We start from the raw sequence: 26,811 nt of genomic DNA, 5'->3' as shown, positions 1-26,811 counted from the left end.
GCTGCTGCAATGTGACGTTTATAAACACCAAATTAGAAATATTTGGATTTAATAATTATTTAATAATGACAAACAAACAAACAAACAAATTGTTTGGTATATCCGCACTGTACTTACATAATTATTAAATTATTGTAGATGTAGTTACGGTTAAGAGAATACACAAAGTTTATGGAGAAACAGGACAGTTATTTATTTTTTAATTAATTTATTTATTTGTTTGCCTTTTTATTTAATAATGACAAATTGTTTGGTGTAACTGCAGTGTACTGAAGTAATGATTAAATTAATGTAGATGTAGTTACGGTTAAGAGAAGTACACATTTCTAGAGAAACAGGATGGTTATATGTCTGTTTGTATATTAACGACAAACAAACAAACGAATTGTGTACTTTTTATAATAATAATAATAATAATAATAATAAACAAAAAAGGCTTTAGAAGCAACACATTTAACACCTCTAGGATAAAGTCAGAGATGGTGTCCCTGGTGTCATGTCCACTGTTCTTGGGATAGTTTTCATCTCCACCGCCATTTTGCCCTGAATCCTTTATTTATTTGTATTTAAAAAGGTCACTCTTAAAACCTAGATAAAAATGGGACCAAACTTTATTTTTGATCAACACACATACACACAAAACTACAAACATTACAAACCTTGGCATTTTGAAAAAACAAGAAGAAAAAAAGCTTCATAAACATCATACACGTTATATACAACAGGTGCTCATGTGCATTTTGTGTGCATACATAAGGCCATTGTCTTACACATTAAAAAAAAATGGCAATACAGAAAAAAAAAAAAACAGTCCAAAAAAAAATGTCATCTCTAAAATTTCAACAGTTAGAACACTTGATCCATGTGAATTGTGTGCATTTTTTTTTTTTTAAAAAAAGGTGCTACATACGACAGAGTAAATTAAATAAAAGCTATAAAGCGAGCAAGGTCAGCTCCTCTACAGTAGACTCGTTTAGGCATTCAGGTAGCATTCTCATTCATAAAGTGCTTCACTGTAAAGACAGTTGTAAATAATGAAGGTACAGTAGCTGATTTATCAAAGTACATACAGTTCTCACAATAAATATCAAGTATTGTATCAGAGTTAAAAGCTCACACAGCGATTCAACAGAAAATGCTTTCGCTTGGTCTATCACTTTTATATAATTTTATAATAACTTGCTCTGTGTAACACTGACACAACACGACCCGTCTAACCTTCTCGAATCAAGTCTACTACAGCTGTGTAGGTTTCGACTGTAAGAATACACTTCCTCTCGAAGCCTCGCAGGTCTCTGCTCATGCAAGACCATGCTTTAGAGCATAAAAAGTAAAAGATAAGAAAGAGTCCATTATGCTTCGTGTCAGAGAAAGAAAAATCGCACAATCTCTCTAATAAGAAATCATGATTTGGAATTGGATGAGTAGATTCAGTGCTATTAATCATAGTCAAGTTTACTGCTCATGCTGAAGCAGATCCTGAATGAACAGCGTTTCTACATCACTTCAGCAGATCAGTGTTCTGTAAGAAGACTAATGAACTAACTCACACACATTTCAACCACTGTAAGACCCTTAAACCAGGTTTAATCTAAGAACTTTCATCCAATTTATACCACAGCTCTGTTGAGTTCTCAGTTCTGATTGGTCAGAAGGCGTTGATTCATTTTCTATAACAACAGCTTTTAATAACAACATTCCCAGGAACTTCCAGATAAACTAATCCCAATAATAAACTGATGATCATTTCTTATAATCATTGATATGGTTTCTGTAATTTATGGAAGGAGTCTCCAGTGTCAGAGCTTTGTAAGACTTCTCTTTGCTGCCACCGGAAAATCTTTAAAAGAATATATGAGGGACGACTGTTTATAAATAAATATTAGTAATTGAATAAATAAATAATTGCAGTCGTGGGCAAATTGCTGTGGTTTAAGAAGAACAAAACACTTTAAGACGTGCTGTTATAGGAAAATAATCAGCTTCAATGGTGGTAACAGTGACTCCGCCTTCATCACACCATCCTGTCATTGTTGATTATTTTCCTGCAACAGCACACCCCCATTTTTTATTCCTTAGTAAACTGTAGCATGTATTATACTAAAGCATACTTATAAGATAATGATCCGATCATTAATCTGCATGTAAATGGGGGATGAAGATTCATTTGGCATCAGAGGAAATATGAGGGTCAGAGGAAACACGAAGCCTCCGTGGCATGTGATCACACACACAGTCCTGACTGCAGGGAGGAGAGACGCCGCTCAATACACTGCTTACCTGCCAAGACACACACACACACACACACACACACACACACACACACACACAAAGGGTGAGATGAAGATTCTTTCTTTAATCAACCCCCATCCCAATGTTAGAAGACACTATGGGTAGTGAATAATGCTCAGCACTGACATGATAGTGTGTGTGTGAGGTGCTGGTATGAGGGTATGAGTGTATGAGGTACAGCAGTGTTACCGTGGGATTTTAACAACTCAAGTGCTGGATTGAGAAGTGACAGAATCTCGGACTTGTAACCTGAAGGTGAACCTGAAGGTCGTGGGTTTGAGTCTCAGGTCCGGCAGGGATTGTAGGTGGGGGAGTGAATGACCAGCGATCTCTCCCACCCTCAATACCACGACTGAAGTGAGACCCTTGAGCAAGGCACCGAACCCCCAACTGCTCCCCGGGCGCCGCAGCAAAAAAGGCTGCCCACTGCTCCGAGTGTGTGTTCACGATGTGTGTGTGTTCACTACTGTGTGTGTGCACTTGGATGGGTTAAATGCAGAGCACAAATTCCGAGTATGGGTCACCATACTTGGCTACACTTCACTTCACTTCATGTGGGACACTGCTGCACCTGATACACACACACACACACACACACACACACACAGGAGCATGATCTGATATCTACTCAGCAGGTGGTTCAGTGGTGGTTCCCTTTCACTGACAGACGTGGTAGATTTGTATTAAGGTACATTCCTTACATTTGTTAATGTTGTTGAGGTCGGATCTCTCTGTAATGATTAAGGACAGGCCTTCCATCAGCAGCAAGGCTTTGTGGTAACGCTGGACCGAGGCCTCGCCGTGGTGGAACATCTCATCCAGAGCTGCAGCCTGCACCTAATAACACGTTAGAACAGAAGTGAGGTTCAGCGATATGTTTTTGTCTTATTAACTTCAAGAGAGAGAGAAAAAAAGGGGGGGGGACTGAGAAAACAAGTGTTTTATAGCTGTTTACAGCTGCTATAATGTAAGTAACGTAAGTAACTTGCTTTACAGATCTTCCACAACGTTTAACTATAAATGGATAAAAAGCGTGACTTGGCAAATTGCTGTGGTATACAAGGACTGAATCGCTTCACTTCAGCATGTGCTGTAAATGTGTGTGTGTGTGTGTGTGTGTGTGTAAGCGCATGTATGTACCATCTGGACGGTGTGAGAGTAGATGATTTTCTCGGCAGTGATGTTGCTCATGCGGTCCATCAGCCTCTGTTTGGTGCTGAAGAAGAGCTGAAGCCTCGCAGTGAGAGCGCGAGAGGACATCACACACTCCTTATACAGCTCATTCAGCTTACGCACCACTACACACACACACACACACACACACACACACACACACACACACACACACAAAAACATCATCAACCAACAATCCAATAATTGGGAAAACTCTGTGTCATGCTGTTAAAGGAAAATAAAACCTTGGGGGTGTTGTGTTTTATCCCTTACATATAATATACAGTAGGTAATGAAGCAGCCTGATCGTCAGCAAGCATCTTATTTTTACAACCATTTCTGCTGAACGTAAACTGATCCACTAAAGTGTTTATGCAGTTCAGCCAAACCATTTCACTCTGTTTGTTCTCTGCTTTTATACCACAGCTTATCAGATAAATAATTGGTAGTGGCGAAAAGATCGGAAATGTGTTCAGAAAAGAAATTTACTTTCGGACCTGGAAATATTTACATACAAAGAGACCTGACTGTTTTTTTTTAAATTATATTTATATTTTATTATATTTACAATGAGTGATTTTTGTGTGAAAGAGTCTCACACAGAGTGTGAAACTATGAAGGGCTTCAGTTAAAAAAACATTCTAAAGCTTAGCAGGTTTTAAAGAAAGTAATATTGGACGGGTATTGGTTTCAGTATTGGTATCATTAACAAAAAAGAGAAAAAGTGGTATCGTGTCGTCTCTAGTCACAAGTCGCGTTAGTAAAATTGAGCTGAAATCAACAGAATTATGTTATAATCAATCGAAATCGAGTTTTATCAAGTAGAAAGTGATGCAAAACGAAATCTGTTTCCTGTTCGGTGTGTGCGCGCCATATTGTTGTGATGTCAGGTGTGTCTATGTCAGAGAACTCGGGCTAGGTGGATGTTGCCCGAGTCGAACCACCATTCCATGGCACTTTTCCATGTCGGAGGTTGGGATTTTCCGAGGTCTGAGTACAATGGCTTTGCAGCAATACACACAACTAACAGTTACAGTAGCGCTAAAAGCCTTAGACTGAATAAAGCTCAGCCTCAGTTACCGATGTAAATCTTCCTTACTAATAAGGAAGTATCTGCGATTCCCAAACTCACTGCAGCGCAAAATTGTTAAAAATAGTAGAGCAAGCGTCACATGAAACACTCTCTCTCTATCTCTCTGTCTCTCTACCAGTTAAATGATGCTTTTGGGAAACTGGGCCAAAGCAAAAAAAGTTGGCCAGTGTGTTGAAGAGCTAATGAGCTGTTTACGGCTGAGTGTGTTTGTGTTCTCACCCTGTTTAACAGATGCAGATGGATAGAGTTTGCCCTGTTTAATCGCCTCCTTCGCTGTGTGTAAGGCGGTGGATAAGAGCTCAGCACACTTCATATACAGGACCAACTGCTCCGCACAACTAAACACACACACATACAAACATTTTCTATATTTCCTTTATAGAGAAATAAAACTGCATCGCAATGTGTGTGTGTATGTGACAGATGCGTAGGTGTGTCACCTCCACTCTCGGCTCAGTTGGCTTATCTGGTCAGCCACCTGACTCTGTTCCAGGAAGGAGGCGTCGGACGTCTCGTTCCTCTCAATCCCAGCATCCTTTGCTGCGGCCATGTCCATCACACAGTGTGTGAAGGCCAGAGTGAAGCGCAGCTGGGTGAGCATGTCCGTGTGACCCTGCTACAGATGGACAACAGACAGATGAGGTCACTTCCTGTGAATCACAGCATTTCCAGCGCTGCTGGCCTGCTCTAATGTTGTAGCTGCTCTTCTATTGGCTCTTATCACCCAAATGGCTACATGAATGGGCAGATGCTATCAGTCGGCTGTAATACTTACGTGAAATAAAGTAAAAAAGTAATTAAATGAGCAAGCTAGCATTGGAAAGAGGAGGTGTCCGTGGAGTATGTTAGCTAAATATAAATAACTAGCTAGCTGGAAGCTGTTATACCGAATTTCTATAGTTAGCAAGCTACTATCGCACTACATTTTCTAAAAATGAAACAAGGTACTAAATATGCCACTGATACACAAAACACTACCTACAAAACCTAGATACATAGATCTCAAAGCGTGGTGTGTAAAGCATAGCCGGGGGTCTGCCATAGTCTAATTTTGTTTTCTTGTTATCAAAGTTATTATGCCTATAAATAATGTCAACTCAAATATAATAATAAAATGGATATGGATGGATATAATGGATATAATAAAATGGGTTCTATGAGTTTTTTTTTTTTTTTTTTTTTTTACCTAGACCTTGACCTAGATAGCTAGTAGCTAGCTCATCTGTAACTCGGATGAAGTTTACTAGGGGATTCGCTTAGCAGCAGGAACCACCACCGTCACCATCACGCCTCTGTAACACTGTGAGTCAGTACCTCCATCAGCGTCTCCGCCGGGAGCTCAGGAGGCACGAAGGCCGCGTCCCGGTGCAGATTGCAGGCCATGATGTCTGTAATAGCACAGCAGTATCTTTCTGGCGAGTTGCAGGACTTGGGGGAGTGACTGCATGTCCAGCCAGGACTGCCAGGACTGGACGAGGACACTGTAAACAAACAGTCGTTTATGTAGTAAATCCTAACAAGAAAATATGTTAATACTGAATATAGTTTGACAAACAAAATAGTTTGAAGAAAACTCTATAGGGACAGTGTACAATATTAATCTTATCACAGTATTTTTAAAACATTTTCTCTCAAAATTATTGGCACCCATACAATTAATATTTGGCAAGAATAACAGTACTGAGCCTCTTCTTGCAAAGTCCAACAACTTGCAGAGGATCTTGGACCCACTTTCCTCCTCCAGTTTTAGGTTTGTGCACGTGGGTGCACTTTTCTATTCACACCACAGGTTTGCATTAAGTTTCAGACGGAGATGGTCGTGCAAAACCTTCCAAAGCATTCAGTGATAATAATTTGTATTTATGTTTAGTGCCATTCTCTTGTTAAAATATCTATCTGTGGCTAAATATTAACCTCCTGGCAGAGGCAACCATGTTTTTCGGCTAAAATATCTACCCACAATTCATCTCACGAGCCCGTGCACCACCAGCGTCGAAACAGTCCCAAGGCATCAACAATCCTCCATGATATTTTACAGCAGCTATGGGAGCTTATGAGAATTTTTTTGTGTTTTCTACAACTATTGGAATGGAAATTTTTAAACCATTGTGAGTAAAGTTTAATTTATACAATCATATATGGTCATTCTCTTGCAAGAGGCCAATAAATCTGAAGTGTCTGGATCACATTTAAATTGCTGGCGTAGATCTGCAGTGCTAGGTAAGGTTTTTAACATCCGCTCACCTGAGATGTGTCTGTGTCCAGTGGTCGAAGGAGGACTGTGTCCATCGGGAGGGGTGCCTATAGTGAAGAGGACATGACCAGGGCTCCCTGAGCCTTTCTCTACATTAACAATTCCACCAGAGGGCGCTGGAGGAGCAAAAAACAAAGAGGGAAGTAAGATGATTATGTTCTTGTACCAATCAGCATATTTGCATATTAGTGTACATGTTATTGCCTTGCTATACTTAACACTGAGGATAAACATGCTTTATGGTTACTGAATGTTCTAGGGTTTGGGTTAACTGTCAACCTGTAGTGTCCATGGGTCTCTCTGTATTCAGCCCCTCACAGCTGCCCCTGTCCAGCTGAGATCCAAACACAGCCTTCAGCAGCATATCAGACAACCGGCCCGCGCTACTGGACCTGCCAAAAAAATATTATTATTATTCCAGCTGCATTTCAGCATCGCACCTACAGGACAACCAGTTTACGCCAACGTCATTTTAAGAAAGGTACCACTTTTAGCAAGCTTTGAAAACAAGCCTGAATAGAACGTAAAGCAGGTTCTGCTTGTGAGAAGGACCTTTTCACAGAGCCTCTCCTCCTGTGCGCCGTGTTGTTGGGGATCACATGGGGTTCCTGGAGGTCAGCCATGGTCCTGGTGTGGCTCAGGGTGCAGGGAAGGCTGACTCGTCTGGCCAGCTCCCACTGAACAATAAGAAACACACACTGAGGTCAGACATGTGGAGTGACCACTTATGAGAAAAGGTTACACAACTACAGACTTTTAAAACAGATTTTTCCTTTGATACTTTTATAATAATCTTTTTAATCTGATTAAGAATCTTCCCTTGTTACATAACCAAAGACAAAGCCACTACGGAGAGATACAGTATGTCTCGATCTAAAACAATAAAACATACGACGCGGTCACTACTCTGAGCCTCTGACTGATGGACACAGAAACCACGCCTACTTCACTGAGACTGCCAGCCGGACAGGCCACGCCTCCTTCACTCAGACTGTGTTGGAGTGAAGTGTGGTACAGTGAACTCACCCTGTGTACTATTGCATCTGGACTGCGCTGGTGGCTCCCATTTATAGGTGTCAAAGTCGTTTCCATGGCACCGACATCAGAGAAAAGAGGGAAGACCTGATTCTGCGGACGGACGTGCACATCTGAGACGGATGAGAGAGAGAGAGAGAAAAAGGCAGAGAAACATATGACATGACAATCAGACCCAACTCAGATGTTCGAAACAATCGCAGAGTTTTTTATGCTCATGTCATTGTGTATGTGTGTGTACTGAGGTAAAGAGCTCGGCCTCGCTCACCCTGCAGTCCCGTCCTGCTGCACTGCGGCTCTGATTGGTCAGGGCTCTCAGGTATCGTTCCCACTGAGGAAAAGTACAAAATCAAGCTACACACCAACTTTCCATAACTAGCTTTTTGTTCATCTTTAGTTTTCGCTTTTTCTCAGTAACACGCTACGTCTCACGAAAATAAGATTCCTGCACAGATTGTCCTGTTCGGAAGCACATGATTCACCTCAGCAGTTCAGCGGATTTTTCACATATATTTTTCAAATATCTATTTTTTTTCTCCTCTTTCAATCTCAGATGCACTTTGCTTGTCCTGATGAAGTACAGTTCATCAGAAATTACATGAGAATCATGTATACAGTTATAAGATATATAATATTTACATATATTAACATTTTTTGGTAAAAGGCATAGATTAAAAAAATCTCACACTTGTTTCTAGTATTCAGTTTTATTATTTTTAAAATGGAGAATAGTCCGAGAATAGTCCAGTTCAGTGTTAAATCAGTATCAGTGAATACTCAGAGCTCTGATATTAGTACTGAAAGTAAAACAAATGGACCAGTTGATGAAATCTTTACCTGGCAAACAGGGTGAGTACGCTTTTAGCCTTGTTTTATTAGGTATGAATTATTTATGTCTGTGTGTACCTTTGGGAGACAATTGGTGAGGTCTGGATCCCCCTGTAGACAGTCTGCGATGAGATGGACTAACAGAGCCTCTGGGGAACCCACCCATGCAGCAATGACTTGTGGGTGCTGCAGTCCTGAAAATAAGTACAGAGTCTTATGACCAGTTCACAGTGTAAGAGCTTTAAGCAACATGTGTGTGTTAGATATTAGTATTAGTCTGCTGACCTCGATGCTCCCTGCAGGTTCTGCTCCATTCTTTGATAGTTGTGGATTTGTGTAGGCACAGGAACAGGCACGGACTGGCTGTAACTACTGCCACAGCTCTCCACAGGTCTACAGAGAGAGAGAGAGAGAGAGAGAGAACAGGAGAAGGAGTGTGTGCTAAATGTAGTATGTGTGAATAATGATTGACACCATGTGACTCATAAACACCATTTGTTTCTCAATGATCCGTGAAACACACCAAGCAATTAAACCTTCTCTGACACACAATACCCGTCCAGCTGTTATTAAGCACCTACACACACACACACACACACACACACACACACACAGTTACCTGGTAGGGCTTGGGGATATTCGGAGAGAGGGAGAGGGTGGAGGTGTTCTACCCACAAAGGTACCTGGACTCAACAGAGAACACCTGGAAAAGTCACACAAATGTCAACACACGGCTGGATAGAAACAGTGCTCCAGTCACACACACTTTCAAAAACAGAAAACATGGTTCTAGTTGTTCTCAGAAAGTAGAGCCTGCTAAGCAACAACAGTAAAAATGACTTCATCATCATTATTGTAAACAAAAAGATCATAAGTAGAGGAGGGAACCTCTAAAGACCTCAAAAAAAAAAAAAAAAAAAACACTTGGGTGTGGTGCGCTGTTAGAGGAAAATAATCAATGACAAGGTGGTGTGATCCAGATCAACGCAAAACAGAGTTACTACCCTGAAGTCGATGATGTTCTTATAACTGGACACCCCACAGTGTTTTATTTCTCTTATACTACAGCAATTAGCCAGAAACTACAATTTGTATTTAACTTTTTAAAAAAATCCAACAGAACTGTGGTATTAAGAGACATAGAAGAAGAAGTAGTAAATAAATACTCTAAAAAATAAAAGATAAAAAAAATCAAAGAAGTAAATAAATATTCTCCTCTTACCCACTCTGTATCCCCATTTCCTGATTGTCCTGATCTGCCATCTCATCTACAAGGATGATCAAAACAAGAAACGTTTTCAGCTACTGACACACACTTACAGTACAGGAATAAATCTCATGAGGAGTCTAAATGCGTCCCTATCAGAAATCTGTGGTCATTACTTAATGAAGGTCTCGGATGTGTGTAGTGCTGCTGAGGGACTGGAGTGTGATGTACTTACTGGGGAACTGTGCTAGAACCATGACGAAGTCCTCTGTCTCTGAGGAAGACGAGTCCTTTAGCTGGGAGCGGGAAGGAGGTGTGGCTTTGAGTAGTGGGTGTGGCTTTTGGGTTTCAGTATCAGACTATTAAAAAAGAAAGAATAAATAGAAAAATGAAAATATGCTGCTGTGTTGTAATGTGTAATATTAATGTAATGTGTGTGTGTGTGTGTGTGTGTGTGTGTGTGTGTGTGTGGTACCTGTGTGGGGGTGTGGTTGGAGGTTGAGGAGCCGCTGCTGGAGCTTCCAGATCCTGAGCTGGGGTACGATGGCATGGGCAGTGGAGAGGCTGAGAGAGAGAGAGAGAGAGAAAGAGACAGACAGACAGACAGACAGACAGAGAAAGATGCAGATTAAGAGAGAGAGAGACAGAGTCAAGAGATAGAGTGAGTGAGTGAGTGAGTGAGTGAGATAGACAAGGACAGACAGATAGTACGTGAAAGAGAAAGATGAAGAAAGAGAGACAGAGAGAGACAGCAAAACAGACAGAGTCAGATAGATAAATAGACAGAGAGAGTGAGTGAGAGAAAGACACAAAGACAGACAGACAGAGAGAGAGAGAGACAGAGAGAGAAAGAGACAGAGACAGACAGATAGAGAGAAATAGAGAGAGAGACAGACATAGCAACAGAAAGTGAGTGAGTGAGTGAGGTAGTGAGAGAGAGAGAGAGAGAGACAGATACAGAGACAGACAGAGAGAAAAAGAAAGACAGGCAGACAGACAGACAGACGGACAGAGAGAAAGAAAGTAAAATTTTCTGAACTATAAACATTTCTATCGTGTAATTTATGTCACACACGTTTTATGATGAAATCTTACATTTTCTCAGCACAGTGCTCGCTTCCAGAAAAGGATGATGAAAAAACTCATCTGAGAAAGAATGAAAAGAACACAACTTTACTAGATATAATGACTGTATTTATTATTTGGACTGTACATAATACACACTGTGTGTGTGTGTGTGTGTGTGTGTGTGTGGTGTGTGTGTGTGTGTACTGACCGAAGTCCATGCGGTCTCTGTGGTTCCTCTGTAGCAGGCCAAGCAGCAGATGCCTCAGATGACTGGAGGTTTCCCTTGGGATGCTGGGAAAATAAATGAACCTGCTGTTAGAGTGTAGGTGCGAAGTGTATTTGTTTGCTTTTAGAGACATGCTGTGTAAGCGAATGGGATATTTTGTAATACTATAACATGAGCTAAGGGCTTATAACAGTTATTAATAGATCAGCAGGGAAGTTGGTGTGCTCGACACAAATAAACATGACAGTGAAATGGAGGAATGGAGCAAAGGTTGATTTTCCTAACATTCACTTAACATGCTGCTATGTTAAAGAAACAGGAAGCTTCACCACATCAACAGTTATAACATACCACTGGAGCTACTGTGCAAAACTAAACACTGAACACAGACTGGCTAATTTGGGGTAAGTGGAACATTGTGGACTTTAGATTTTTGCCAAATTGTTTCTGTGATTAAGGCTTATGTTTATTTCGGTCAGTGTGGATTTAATGAGTCATGAGGAGAATAAACATTAGCGATGCTTTAAATAAGGCTTAATGCAGAGCGTCACGGATGACGACTTTGTGGAAATCGGTGCAGGTCACTCACTTTGGATTGAGCTTCCGGTTCCTTTCATAGAACAGTCGCAGCTCCTGAGGACTACTCGCCTAGAGAGAGAGAGAGACAGAGAGTGTGTGTGTGTGAGAGAGAGAGAGAGAGAGAGAGAAACAGAGAGAGAGTGTGACAGCCTGAGGGACAGTGAGACACAGAGTGTCCTCCACACACCCTGAATATATACTATACGCAATATGTTCAGACACTTACCTGTCAGGATTTTTTTTGCTTGCTTATGGTTTTACTTTACTGTTTGTAACGCTTACATACAGATATATGTGTATTCTTTGTATAACTTCTGGTTTAATCTACCTGCACTATTTGCTTTGGCAACAATGTGATTTATAATATTCATGCCAATAAAGCACTGCTGAACTGAACTGAAGTGAACTGAACTGAGAGAGAGAGAGACAGAGAGATATGGAAAAGAGTGAGAGAAAGAGAGCGAGTGAGAGAGAGATAAACAGAAAGAGAGAGAGACAAACATAGACAAACAGTAAGACAGAGAGAGATAAAGATACAGAAAGAGAGTGAGTCAGAGAGATAGAGACAGACAGAAAGAGGGGAAAAGAGAGAGAGAGAGAGAGAGAGAGAGGGATATCTTGGTCATGTCAATTATTTTTCTGATAAAGAATAAATAATATGGCAAAACTCAAGAGAAAAATGTTTATTTCACTGTTTTGTTCTTGTCCACTCACAAACACCACATTATCTGAAACTGAGTAACTTTCACACAGACTATAAGCTCCGCCCACTCAGTACAATCATCGCTGAAATGTGTTTTTCTAGATATTCCTGAAGTTAATGAATGTGTTATTATGATATAATTTCCATTTCCTAACTTCCTACCTCAAATTTCTAACTAGAGTGTTACAGTTAAACCTTGTATTTGTATTTTCAAAAAGTTTTTGTCAGTTATTTCTATATTCAGAACCAAAACTCTTATCTAAATGTTACATGCTCATTCGTGTTACTATTCAGAATTACTACAAATATACATACTACAAAGGAATTTTCCAGAATTATTTTAGATTGTTAGATTTTATGATGAAAAATGACAAAAACATTTGCGTAACAGTGCATTGTTCACACACTAGGTGTTTTACTTGATTCTTGGTTTTATCAGGTATGAAAAATTTCACATTATTTATTTAGATGAAGCCTTATTTCCATGTATTATTTTCTCAAATATGAAAAAAAAAAAACACTTGTAAGATTATCAGCAATCAACTAGAGAACACTGATTGTGACATCTGCTGTTGTTAGAAACTGCCCTGTTCACATGTAGTCTATTGCCTTCACTTCCTAGAACTTCTGGAGCCCCCAGGAACTGTCAGCACATCCAGCTTTACATTCCTCACTCTCATAACCTCCCTGTAGTTACTGAATAATCTGCTGAATTATTACTTTTATTACTGAATAATACACTTTCAGAGCTCGACTCGACAGTTCCCTTCTTTGGTGTTATGAATATATGCTTTGTTCCTGTTCAGTAAATAACTCACACGAGTTGAATCAACACCCTGAGGGTAAACAGCTCCATGGGAGATGCGTCACTGTGAAATCTGCAATACGAGCCCATACGTGACCTCGTCTGACCCTGCGGTGTGGGTATATGTTTATATTCCAGCAGCGTGGAGGAGCTCAGCTGACTAGAGGTCAAGAACCGGTGAAAAGTCCTCACGTGGTTTTGGTAGATAAGGAAACATCGAGCATTCAGCACTCAGAACATGTAAATACTTCTGTTCAGGCTCAAGTTAAAGCTCATTCAGAATACACCCCATTAGGACTGGTTTTTTATTTAACGTGTGTACAATGTTGAGCGATTTCATGCGTAGCAACGTTATAAACACACCCTGTTTCTCTGGAAAAAATCTCTGACCCTACAGTCAGAACGGTTTACTAACCTAGAAAATCCAGAAACCTGGTACTCAAGACAGAGCTTTCCGGAAAAACAGTCAGTGTTAGTACTCACAATGTTTACTCTCCTATCACAAAGGAACAAAGCTGATAGGTAATAAAAGTCTCTCATGACTAATGGTCTCTAACGACACTCTTCCTGAGGCACGAACATGTCAGTGTGTGTGTGTGTGTGTGTGTGTGTGTGTGTGTGTGTTATGTGGTTATGTTTGCCAGATGATTATGAAATAGTGTCACAAACATATTTCACTCTGCTGCTGTGTAAATAAGTGAGCAAGCCAAACCTGGAGCTGTTCAGGAGGAAAAATATTCCAGGCTGACCTGTGCGGTCTGTGGGAAACCTTTTTTTTTGTTTAATTTCTCTCTGTAACAGGATTTTTCTGGTCTAGCTAGATGGAGATTACTCTTGACTTAACATCCCAGAACTTGGCAAGTGTCTCTACATGCTTAAGAAACTGAAATTTCCCATGATAACGTGTACTAAAGCATCATAAAGCAAAAGTAAATATATGCACATAAAGAACAGAGAGCATACAGTTGAGTGCAAAAGTCTGCATCCCCCTGGGCTGTGGGTGAAAAACTCTCAAAGTGGAATGTAGAAAAAAGTAGAAAAAGTATTTATTTTGAATAAAAGTACATGTGAGTGTGTCCTGCAATAGGACAAAAATTCAATACATAATATATAAAATGAAACAGAAAAAAATGTCATTAATTTTTGCCATAGCAAATTTTGACACATTAATAGCAATAATGTCTAATAATTAATAAATAGTAATTCATTAATTAAATATAATATTCGATTCACTAATAATTAAAAAAATGTAATCACTGCCAAATTGCTGTTGTATATGATGAATTAAACACTTCGGGATGTGCAGTAATAGGAAAGTGGGAAGAGTAACCCCACTTCATGTCAGTCTGCATCACATGACACCATTACTGATTATTTTCTTATGTCCCCAAGTTGTTTATTCCTTATTTATATGCTTGTATATAAGCCATCAGTCCGTCAATATAGTTTTTTATACAATGTTTTGGTTCTTAATCGCCTAATTTCTGGTGAGCCACTAAATTACCCACAATTATAATGTATATAAAAATATAATAAATTACCTACAATGACCATGACTGATTATTACTCTCAGGTTCATAACACCAGCTCCTCTACTTTCACTCAAACACAGTGTACCTGCATAAAGTCAGATCCAACTGTATTTGTATAGAGATGTTTTTCAGTGTGATGGTGTGTGTGTGTGTGTGTGTGTGTGTGTGTGTGAGTTTTGTACCTGAAATGGAGCTTTGCCAGTCAGACACTGGAAGATGATGGTGCCCACGCTCCACAGGTCAGCCTTTGCATCATAATTCTGTGACATGATCACCTCAGGAGCCTGTCAAATACACATGCTAGCTGTTAGCATGCTAATCATATTTTACTCCTAAATCAAAATCCAGAAATATATATATATATATATATATATATATATATATATGTATATATATATATATATATATATAAACATTACATAACTACTATATATAACATTACATTTATATAATCAAATGCAAAATAACACATTAATACATTATAATATTTAAGATCAGATCTCATGTTGCTATTTATTTATTTTTTTTTTCCAGACAGCATGTACCAGGACTTTTTCTGTACTTATGTACAGAACAGTATTTTCTTCCTCTTACACCACAAAAATTTGCCAACAATACTTTTCAAATTTATTAATGAACGACACATCATACCTTTTATCCTGTTTATAGTTAATAATACGGAACGTCCACAAAAAAGTTCATTCTTGATACGTCGTATTAAAACTAAAGGTGAGAATCTTGGCGTGGTTTAATGAATGGATGCTGTAGTTTCATAGTCATGTGAATGAGAGAAATACATTCAGGAGAAGCTGGAAAAGGAAGACTCACCATGTACATGGGAGAACCACAGAGTGTAGCAGCCATCGTGTTCCCCTGCAGGTAGCGCGCAAAGCCAAAGTCAGCTAAACACAGGGAGAGAGAGAGAGAGAGAGAGAGAGAGAGAGTAATTATTTCACTGAATATTTTAAATGAAGATTAAGTGATTGATTCATTTTCTTAGCAAAACATCACAGATCAATTTAAATACAAGATAAACTTGATAAGCAAATAAACAGAGCTGAATAATAGTGAAAATGAAGTTAATCAAATTAATTAGAGAAATCTGTGATTAGTCCTGATCAGGGATTAAAAACATTACAGGAAACGTAAAACAAAAACAAACGAAATGCTTCATTAAATAGAATCGAAAACTGAAACAAATTCAATTTTAAGAAAGTACAGCATAACTTAAACATTTTCCCAATAGGCCTAATTTCCTGTCCGGAATTCGCCACTTCCTGCACACCTGGCTACAGGAAGATGGGGTGACGACATTAAACTCTGTGTAGAAAGTATTTTCCCTACGATTCTGCAAGCACCAAATCACACTGCAGAGTAGAAGGATGCTCTGGAAATGTTACAACTAAATAAGAGAGTCTTGTTTTATTTATATCTTAGGCTTCCTATAAGCAGAACATGTAAAGCTATCATATGTAAAGAACGTTATTGACCATTTTTTAAATTTCGTTTCCAACTAAAGAGTGGTGTGTGTATGTGTGTGTGTGTGTGTGTGTGAGGAATGCTGGAACAGGAATGTAAAAATATCCGTTCTGTTCAGAATGAGCCAAAATGAAAAATAAATCATTTCTAATCCCTGGCCCTGACCATGACGAAGTCAGACGTGTGTGTGTAGTGAGACAGTGAGTGAGAGTGTGAGACAGGGAACGTGGGGTGAGAGCTCTGTGCTCTAAAGCTATGAGCTGATCATTAAGACAACAACGCGGCCCTCATGAACAAACAGAGCAAAGAGGCAGGCAGTTAGAGCCACTGAGCAAACACATGCTCCAGCAGTCACAACACTACAGACACACTGACTTCATCCAAGCAGTCCTGTCAGAGCGATGTTTTAGAGCACTGCCATACTCAAGCCACGATGCAATATATATACTATATAATAGCACATACACACTCAGCGGCCACTAGATACTTTATAAGTATATAATTACTGACTGATCTTCTTTATTAATGTTTCAGACATCATCAGTTTAATGTCTTATTCACTGCAGAGCTTCAGAATTACTTAGTGATTTCCTAAAACCAGTAGCGTGTAAACTAAAGGCCAGAAAAGGCGTAATTTTTTCCACTTCAAGCACCCAGAAGGAGCTCAAATATTGTTAGTGTAGCTGATAGTATATTAGTATCCCTAGATACCCTTCCACTCTTTACACATTACTTGAAGACATGATGTATTAGAAAAATAACTGAAGTGTTTTATTTCTTTTACAGCAATTTGCCAACGATTCCAATTTTTTTTTTAATTAATTAAAGAACATTTCATAATTTTTCTCTGTTTATAGTTTGATTTAATGTTGTGGATTGTCCATGATGTTACTGCAAAACCCTCCGTTATGAAGCCTTTCTCATGTTGGAAAGCCAAAAGGAACAGCTTTACCTCTGACTGACACTGGAGACTCATTCCTTAAATGCTAAATAAATGTCTCCTAACATTTTTTAATCCATTTATGTAAGTGTATGCCATACAGCTCTCTGTGTAAGTTGTTACTATAGATAATCGATAATGTATAGAATGAGTGCATTAGTATAAATATGTAAGTGGTCTTGTTAGTCAACACCTTCTGACCAATCAGAATTGAGAATTCAACAGCTTTGTGGTAAAATGAAAAATAAAGCGCAAATTCGTTTCGCAAAGCTGCTGTTTAGAGTTAGTGAGATGTAAGATAAGATAAGATAAACTTTATTGATCCCACAGTGGGGAAATTCACTTATAACAGCAGCTCACAGACGGTTAAAGTGCAGGAAGAAGGAAAAGTTAAATATGTCTGACCCAGTTTGATGCAGATGTTGTTGGGGCTGACTCTGCGCCCTGCGCTGTAGGACAGGAGGATGTTCTGCGGCTTCAGGTCCCTGTGGATGATGCCTTTACTCCGCAGGACGCTCATAGCACCCGCTATCTGCTGCAGGAAGCTCCGGATGGTGTCCTCACTCAGAGAGCCTTTGGCTGGAAGGACACGGGTCAGTGAGAAAGCAACAACGACTAACGTGCTAAAAACTCTCACTGTGTGAAAGTACCATCTTCTTGTTCCAGCAGCCAAACAAAGCACAGTGCACAAGTGAAGTACAATAATATCTTTCAAAAAGTAGAGCAGGGAAAATAAATGTGGTGAAAATAAATCAAATGTAATACATGCAATAAATTATCATAATGGATCGTGAGTAGATGAAAGTAATATTTATAGAACTGAGAAACACCATGAGCTTCAGATTTCCTCCAAATAAATGAGGCTAAAGATCAGTATCCTGCAGATTCTAACAGCACTAATCTCCTTTTGGCACACCTTAAAGGCCAAAGAGAATGATCCAACAGGACCCAGACATGTGGACATAATTTCTCAAATATTCATCAGGCCTTTGTTCTTTTTAAAGCCTAGAGGTCTGAAATCACCACCTGGAATTTGAGAAAAAAAAATCTCTAAATCTACAGAAATATTGTACTGTAAACAATCAGGCAGTTACAGCAGTGCGCTGGTTTAGAGTACAACACCCGAAAACGCAATGCATAGTGGGATACCTAACATTTTACACAGGAGTGAGAGAGCTAAAGATCCTCTTTGTGTCAACGTCTGAAAAGTTTTTGTGCCTTTACTGTAGAGACTATTTTAGCTGAACATGTAAACTAACCTCAGAGTGTTTATGTTAGTTAAAAGCGTTGGTTTAGTAAAGCACTGGTATTTACTTGACCCCTTTTTTTATTTGTCAGGCTTGGGCAAAAAAAAAAACCTGTCTGATTATAGTCTGGATCGAAATTTATGTGATGTTTCCAAACAGCTCAAAAAAAATCCTCTGGAATAGTGAATAAAGAACCACTTAGAGACCCTAACACCAAGCTTAAGATGAGCTTAATCAGCCTCACTGTGAACCAAATCGGTTCATTCAACAGATATGTGTAGATATAACAGTCGTGGATAAAATAAGGTGCTTCTTTTAGGCTCTTTGAGACGTCCAGCACTATTATAGCTCGCCCAAGCCCTGTCTTTCCTGCCCCGTTAACACCCAGTGCTGTGTCGAAGGGGTATTTTTAGCCCTAGTGTTTTTCCACCGTAGGAAAGCGGAGACTGACAGGTGGATGAGGTCAGGGTGCCGACTGTGTTTCGCCAGGCTGGGACTGCAGCCATGACACAAAAAAAAGCAAGGTGAGAAGAGGGCTAAGGAGGGGCTTTATGCGTCGAAGGATAAAAATAGCTCCCTCGAAAACTTTGACAAGTCTGTAATCAGGTCAGGTCCGAGGCGCGGGCTGAAACGGCACACACGTCATAATTATAGCCTGGAATCTTTAAGTTAGATGAAATACATCTACACATCTCACTTCTTCTTCTTCTTCTTCTTCTACACAGAGCTTCAGGCTTGACAGAGCCTGCTGTGTTTGTCTTCAGGTGTACATCATTTGCAATGACGCTCTATTTTTGGTATTAATGACTGGAGGTTATTCTTGGAGTTACTTGAGGGGAGTTGTGTGTGTGTGTGTGTGTGTGTGTGTGTGTGTGAATATCTCTTGAGTGCTCTCTCTAAAGATTATAACTCATTAAAACCCTGGCATATTATTCACTTATTCATGCTAAAGCATATTATTCAGTAAGTACTAGTCCAGTATAATCCAGTAATTAATCAGAACTTAACAGGAAAGATTTGGGGAGTTCATGGGGTTCTGTTTAAGTGGAAAAGTCAGGTTTTAGAGTGTAATATATTTAGATCATTTTTTGAACAGCCATCACAGCACCTCCTTTAAAGCGTGTATTTGTATAAGACTAAAATTATAAGTCAAATATGCTATAAAGGCTATAAATGCTCAGGATATAATCTTTATAGTTTGTCATTTTCTATACTTCAAATTATTTAGACATAAATCAAGACTGACACAGACTGACATAAAGTTGATTATTTTCCTATAACAGCAAACCTGAACTGATACCATCATCTCTAGAGTGAGATCTGAACACTGGAGAAACATCTGATGATGCATCTTGAAGATGGAAGTTCAAAAAAAAAGGATTACAACATCTTTTTAAGGTGGATGCTTCAGGTATTATAAGGTTAGCGCTAATACCATTAGGCTAATGCACTGAAAGCTACTGCAGCGACAGACGTGACGAGTATAGACGTACAGTTTGAGCCAAAATGAATGCATGAAGAAGTGGACCAATGAGAAAAGTGAGAAAGTGAACAAACAGCTGAAACCCCGGTTAAAAAAAAAAGAAATAAAAAAAACAGTAAAGAGAAAACGACCAGTATTCCATGACCAGAGTGACTACTGCAGTTAGCAATCAGCACTGATGTATTTATTATCCTACTACATTACTCATCATTACGCAACACTTTCGAGAAGTGAGTCATGATACCATTGAGCAGTTGGTTTGCTCGATAAATAGCCCAGCAGTGGCAGCTTGGATTTGGCTAAAACCCTAAGCGCTAGTCCACTAGCGGGTCTATGACATGCTGATATGATGGAGGCTAGATATTGCAATGCTGGCAGAAAAAAAATTTGAAAAAATTGTGAAAAAGCTTTGGGTCCTTTAAGTCCGTGTTGATGACGCGTTTAGTAGCTGGTTGTGAGTTTTCCAAAATGTTAGCGATTTTTATTTATGCTTTTTATTTAAGTTTAATATGGTGACATGGGTTACTGTAGTCAGTATTTGGTTTACTTACAGTGTAGATACTCCGCCAGATCTCCACCATTGCAATACTGTAAAGACAGAAGAGCAGAAGATAAGAGACTGCTGGGTTCTGTGAGGAATTTAGCACCACGGCACGGTTTGCAGTCATTTCAGAGCTGAATATAATTATAATTATGAACTGAAGATGACTTCAGGGACACGGATGTGTGAAACACCCCACCACTTTATAATAGCAGAGCACCTACTTACACTGAGCTGCCAATTTATCAAGTCATTTGACATTTTATCAGACACAGCTAGCATACAGTAGGGCGACTGGTATGCGTACAACTACTGACTGTAAGCCTTTTCACTAAACATGTTTCAGTGGTTCAAATATGTGCATCATTTTCACATTAAATACTTACACTACTACTGCTAAACTGTGTAGGTGTTATATATGCTCACTTTAGCACCTGAGCTGACCAGATATTATTTGGTTGGTGGTTCATTCTCAGTGTAGCAGTCACACTGATACTGCAGTGTGTGTGTTTGTGTGTTTGTGTGTGTGTGGTATGAGTGTATCAGGTACAGCAGAGTTACTAGGGTTTTTTTTAAACACTGTAATTGGATTAAGAAACAGTCGACAAACCCAGAAACCCCAGCCAAGGGTAGATGATTAATATACACCGTGTGTAAAAAAAAATATGAGTATTAGTTTCTAACCATCTTCAAGATTACAAAGAAGGTACATGTGTAATAAAATATTCAGTAATAATATCCGGTTAGTGTGAGTCATATATATATATATATCGTTGCCTTTCGGGGCAGAGGCAGGGTGTCCTACAGTCTACGTATCGGTCTAGATAGTTACAGATAATTAAAGTTTGGACTTACCTCCATGACGAGGTAAACACAACCTGAGATTTCCTGTGCATAAAAACAGAGAGGAAGAGTATTACACGAAATCAACCATGTCTTCTTTCATGTTAGAAAAGTTACAGCTTTACCTCTGATTGTTACTCAGCACTGACACTGGAGACTCCTTCCATAAATGGCAAATAAGAAACAGAACTCTTCACCATATCAACGAATATACATTTCTAAAAAAAAAATGTGTTTATATGGCGCATCTGCCATACAAGTCCCTGTGTTAGCTGTTACTGCAGAAGCAACAACATACTAGAAAGAGCGCATTAATATAATATAAACCTGTGATTTGCAGATGGAACTAGTGTCTGAGCTGCTGTTATAGAAAAGGAATCAATGCCTGATCAATCAGAATTGAGAAATCAACAGTATAATATCTATAACATCTATAATTATATAATATCTACAATATCTACAATAGTATAATAGCTAGAAATCTAGAAAGAGCACTGGGTCTGATTTTTATAATGCAGGCCCAGTGCTGAGGTTAATGCACTGGTCTGAGTTGACGGCTGTTATTTTGGCCCAGTTATTACACAACAGCTGTCGCAGAGGCCGCAGAGCTTAACACACTTCACACTGGCGAAACTCCAGTGAGGCAGGACGAGTTTTCCAGACTGCGCTGACACAAACTGGTATATGACTGGTACTTAAAACCCTCCCAGGGGCAGACAGACGGCCAGCTTGATGAGTAAATACCCTTGAATTATATCACCACTGTGGTACACATTTCAAATCCACAGTGATGGCGTACTCCACCGGAAGAAAAAAATAAAAAATCACGTATATTTCTGGAAGCAAGCAAGTGCAAGTAGTTGGAAAAGTCTTCACAACTCAACTGCATGTCTAAGGGTGTCATATTGCCTGCTGTCAGATGTCTGGGAATCTCTGAACTAGGGTTAATATAAAAATATTTTAATGATATAGTGTTTTAATATGATTTATCACAGTGATATGATCACTTCAGAAAACAGCTGCACAGTCACTCGAGGATTAGCTCTGAGTTTAAGAGCACTCTAACTATGCTTTTTCAACTATCTATTTATCCAGTACTAAAGGTTCTCACTGCATGTGTTTAGTTCCTCCTAATGACACTGTTCATAGCTAATTAAATTGTAAAATATACAGTACTTCGGGGTGTGTGCATGTTGTTCCTGCTGTATCTCTCAGGAAATATTTTATTTCTCAAAACCTGCACTAAGCTGAGTGTTATTTTAACATCACAAACCAAACATAAAAACCAGAATCCCTTTTATTTAATCATATGATGTGTAGGCGAACCTGATCTCATGATAAATGGCATGAAATTAAAGTATAATAAGCTTTTTGTCACTGAAATTCAACACTTACTTGAACAATCAACTATCTCGGTTAAATAACGGTTATAGATTACACCGTAACACACATTTAACACTGTTAACGCTAGTCCTTGTTAAAGTTTCATCGGTATTAATAATGTTATTATAATTGTGTAACTGTTTCAGCAAAACTGTAACACTATTCAGAGAGTGCCGGCTTTAAACAAGCTCAATAAACTGCAAACTCTAATCCTTCTTCATTAGAGGAGTGAAGTTCCTTCAGAGATCTGACTACGGCACAGTCTTTGTTAAATACACCCATTGTTCTGGACAGCAGGCAGTACATGGCGTATGTGTGTGTGTGTGTGTGTGTGTGTGTACAATGTGGTGTGGTGCTGGGTGAGTCGGTTTACTCCCTCTGATCCGCCCCAACACACACGCACACACACACACACACACACACACCCTGCTCACTAATAACTACCTTTCTTGCTGATGTAGGTCACTGGAATGAGGTTAAGTGGATAAAATAGAGGTGTCTAATATTAAACCTGATATTCAGTTCAAACTTTATACTTACGAGTGACTGCTTTTGAGTCTACTGAGTTTGCTAGGGGAACAATTCATCAGAGCATGAAGAGGAAATTGCTTCTGTCAACCACCTGTCGTGAAATCAACACTGAGCGTCTCTGAAGTCCTGCTGTTCCCTACTCACCTCAGAGACATTAATACAAACGGCCTGCGTGTAAATGATGAGGGGAGAGCGACGGATTCACAAAACAGGCCACAGGTGTCAGACGCCGCTTCACTCTTCTGGCTGAGGTGTATTACAGTGACGTAGTGTTTTTTTTTTCTAACATAATACACGACAATAGATTAACAAAGCGTCTAACTGGGAGTGTGCTGAAAGTTTTAAAATGTGATGACAGAATTACGTGACCCGGCCTCACAGAAAAAAGCATTCGCATGCAATTTATTTTCAGCAGATGAATATAAACTTTCTGTCACAAACATACAATGCATATCAAAGTATTAAACTTTCACTCGAATGCTCTGTATGCCAAGATCTGCAGCAACATACTTTAACCACACTCACCTCTCTACTACGCTATTTGAATAAGATCGATATGTAATAAATACTAAGCACTAATAATTTTACTCTGTTTCTTAAACGCATTGAGCATAGTCCAATTCATGCCTAGAATTTGTGCTTTTCAAGACATATGATTAGCCTTATGAAGGCTCATGAATGTATGATCAGGCTCATGAAACTTGATCCTCTTCCCTGCAAACTGAATCAGGTTTGCGGTAACATGGTACAGTAACGTGGGTATTTTTGAAAGACTTTGTAGCCTACATACTACAGCAATTCCACCTAGGGCTGTAGACAAAACCGCTATTCCCAAGTCCAAGACCAGGACTAGTCAAGACTGAGTCTTAAGTTGGTCAACGCCAAGTCAAGATCGAATCCAAATGAGAGCGAAACTGATCAAAAAACAATCAAATCCCTTCCGAGGCCAGGCCTTTATCTCAATTTCATATAAACCAGACCACATTGCAAATTGTTTTTAGAGTTACCTGGAATCCTGCAGAATCATTCTGGGTTGAGTTTCCCAAAAGCATCACACAGTCAAGATCATCTTAACTAGGGGAGAGAGAGTGTTCAATATGATGCTCGCTCTACCATTTAACAACGTGCTGTGATGCTTTTTGGAAACTCGACCTTGGACAATAACCGGGTTCCACTAGCAGACGAAACAAACATCATCTCGACTGCTACAGCCATATTGCCACATTACTACAATATCCATTAGCCTCGTCAAAATACTTACTTTTCTGATGATGAGACTTATGGGTATTGTAGTAATGTTCTGTAGGCTCATTCTGTAGGCTACAGAGACATTTAGAAAATACCTGCTTTACTGTACCGTGTTACCACATGACCTGCAAGCCTGATTGTGTTCGCAGTTCATATAACATTTAAATGATTCACAGCCTGGACACCAATTCTGCTTCAAACCAACATCCTAATATCATAATGCTCAGCTTCATCTTTTCTCATCATCTTTTCAACCTTTCACGCTCACATTAATTTCCCACATACCTGAAAATCCAGTAAACCGACGATGTTTTCATGTTTCAGCTCCTGGCAGACAGACAGAAAGACAGAAAGACATCAGAGGTGGTTGATTGAACATCAGAGATGAGATAGCGAGGTAGTAACGATGCTACATTATGCCCACCTTTAATATTTTGATCTCTTTCCCCAGGATCGACTGCGACTTGGCCAAATTCTTCTTATTTATGCACTTCACAGCAACTTCAAACTCATGTCTCTGTTCAGCAGAAAAACATTTCTCAGGTCTTTTTCACGTTTTGCGCTCAGGTAGAAACAAAAACGAGGTCAGACTCTCAACCATTACGGCAACGTTCAGGAGATGAACGCTCGCTGACTTCTGTTGGTGATGTTATAGAAAAATAATCAAGGATGGGGAGGTGTGATGCAGCCTGAGTTATTATTACCACCACGAAGATGATTATTTTCCTGTAACAGCATGTTCCGGGGTGTTTTATTCCTCTAATAATACAACAATTTCACTAATTAAAGAGTAACATGTTGTACTTTTGATTCATTCACTGTTCTGTCTAATGTTCTGGAGAGTCCTTCACAACCATGTAGTGTTTCCTCCCTCTTGTAATTAATAAGACAAAAAAAAAAAAAAAAACTGCAGCTTGTCATGTTGCTGAGAAACCGGAAAGTGCAAACTCCTTAAGACCTTCCCTGAAGCGCTGACACTGGAGACTCCTTCCATCAATGTGAAATAAACATCTCCTTAGAGAAAACTTCACCATATCAACAATCACATATTTTTCCTTGTTAAGAAGAGATTTGTTTGTAATAATTGTTTATTATTTAGTAATGCATTTAATAAACAGTTTATAGTAAAGTTATATTTAGTTGTCTTTAGTCAGTGGTATCTCTGTAGTATCGCGTGAAGTATCGCGAGATTTGGAGAACACAAACTGAACTGAAGTGATGCAGCTGAGCTTGATGACTCTGTATGACAACAAAGCCATGTTGCTCCAAATACACCAGTATGTACACTATGTATTTAGTAATTAATCATGTCTAAAGGTACACAAAAGTGACTAAACACTGATTAATTAATTAATTTATTAATTTATTAATAAATTACTGAACCTTGAGCATCAAAAGGCATGATAAGTGTTTATATATTTCAGTGACACACTCAGTGTAATCAGATATGATCAGACTATGGAGGCAGAACTGAATAACTCTGTATCTGCATGTGATCCATGTTAATAAGAGGTTGTTATAACGTGTTCATTACCTCTTTGTGTCTTCCTTTGAACACCACCGCGAATGCACCGTGTCCTATCAGCTCTTTCTTGCTGAACTCGAACTTTCCGACGCTCTCCATGGGTACAAAAAGGTCAAAACACACTGAAAAACCCAGACAAGTCGTCGAGGCTTCTTCATAATAAAGTGTCAAGATGAACTCTCATCATGTTACACTCAAAAAACAAAACAAACAACATAAACACAAGGCAAAGAGTGGCAAAGAAGTTACACAACACACTTCAAACTCATGCGACAACAAGTTTCACTCTGCTTTAAAAGCTTCCTGTGTTGATATAACTGTTCAATCTCTCTCTCTCTCTCTCTCTCTCTCTCTCTCTCTCTGCTCCTGGGGTCACCGGCGGCTTGTTTTCTACTTTCTCCCACCTGCTCAGAACAAACACGGCCGCGTCCCAATCCGCTCACTACACACTAAACACTACGCACTTATCTTTCTTTTAGCATACTATTTACCACGCGAGTGTGAGCTATTTTTAGACCAGTTCATACCCCAAACACCAAATGATGACCTATTAAACCTGCAGTGTACTCTATACTCTGAAGAAGGCATCCATTTTACCCTATCTAGTGCTAGAATGTAGTTAGGGTAACGCTATTTTGGATACGGCCCACTGAGCGCTGCGCATGCGCACATTACAAACATGCGCTATCACCAAGGTAACGCTGCTCCGCCCTTAAACACACACACACAAGCGGTCGAAGGCACCCGAACATAAACACTTAAAAGTAAACAGCTTACAAAAGTTTTTTTTGTTTTT

At 39.3% G+C, this 26,811-nt stretch overlaps 1 protein-coding gene across 1 annotated transcript; it reads right to left on the bottom strand.

Annotated features, from left to right (window-relative positions):
- Nucleotides 1–593: 593 nt before the first annotated feature.
- On the bottom strand, nucleotides 594–26,444 carry ulk1a (unc-51 like autophagy activating kinase 1a). Its single transcript, XM_034306983.2, has 28 exons — nucleotides 26,025–26,444; nucleotides 24,915–25,007; nucleotides 24,776–24,817; nucleotides 21,341–21,373; nucleotides 20,496–20,532; nucleotides 17,620–17,793; nucleotides 15,624–15,697; nucleotides 14,978–15,079; nucleotides 11,766–11,824; nucleotides 11,159–11,241; nucleotides 10,978–11,028; nucleotides 10,358–10,446; nucleotides 10,118–10,241; nucleotides 9,898–9,943; nucleotides 9,295–9,378; nucleotides 8,961–9,068; nucleotides 8,754–8,869; nucleotides 8,116–8,178; nucleotides 7,839–7,960; nucleotides 7,365–7,489; nucleotides 7,092–7,204; nucleotides 6,803–6,928; nucleotides 5,873–6,039; nucleotides 4,999–5,174; nucleotides 4,778–4,896; nucleotides 3,433–3,590; nucleotides 2,994–3,129; nucleotides 594–2,280 (listed from the first exon to the last, which is right to left on the bottom strand). Exons 1-28 carry the CDS (start codon nucleotides 26,112–26,114, stop codon nucleotides 2,225–2,227), a joined length of 2,766 nt encoding a protein of 921 aa, XP_034162874.2. The 5' UTR covers nucleotides 26,115–26,444; the 3' UTR covers nucleotides 594–2,224.
- Between the last annotated feature and the right edge of the window lie 367 nt (nucleotides 26,445–26,811).

Source organism: Pangasianodon hypophthalmus, chromosome 8, assembly GCF_027358585.1.
Source record: "Pangasianodon hypophthalmus isolate fPanHyp1 chromosome 8, fPanHyp1.pri, whole genome shotgun sequence".
Lineage (NCBI taxonomy): Eukaryota > Metazoa > Chordata > Actinopteri > Siluriformes > Pangasiidae > Pangasianodon > Pangasianodon hypophthalmus.
The sequence above is the reverse complement of the archived record's forward strand: the minus strand, read 5'-3'. Positions and strand labels throughout refer to the sequence as shown.

Excerpts from the sequence above, each read along its gene's own strand:
- ulk1a (XM_034306983.2), bottom strand. The coding sequence starts at position 26,114 with ATGGAGAGCGTCGGAAAGTTCGAGTTCAGCAAGAAAGAGCTGATAGGA. Across the intron at positions 10,242-10,357 it reads CCAACCACACCCCCACACAG|TCTGATACTGAAACCCAAAA; the intron begins GTACCACACACA and ends CTTTTTTAATAG. Across the intron at positions 8,179-8,753 it reads TCACCAATTGTCTCCCAAAG|TGGGAACGATACCTGAGAGC; the intron begins GTACACACAGAC and ends ACTTTTCCTCAG.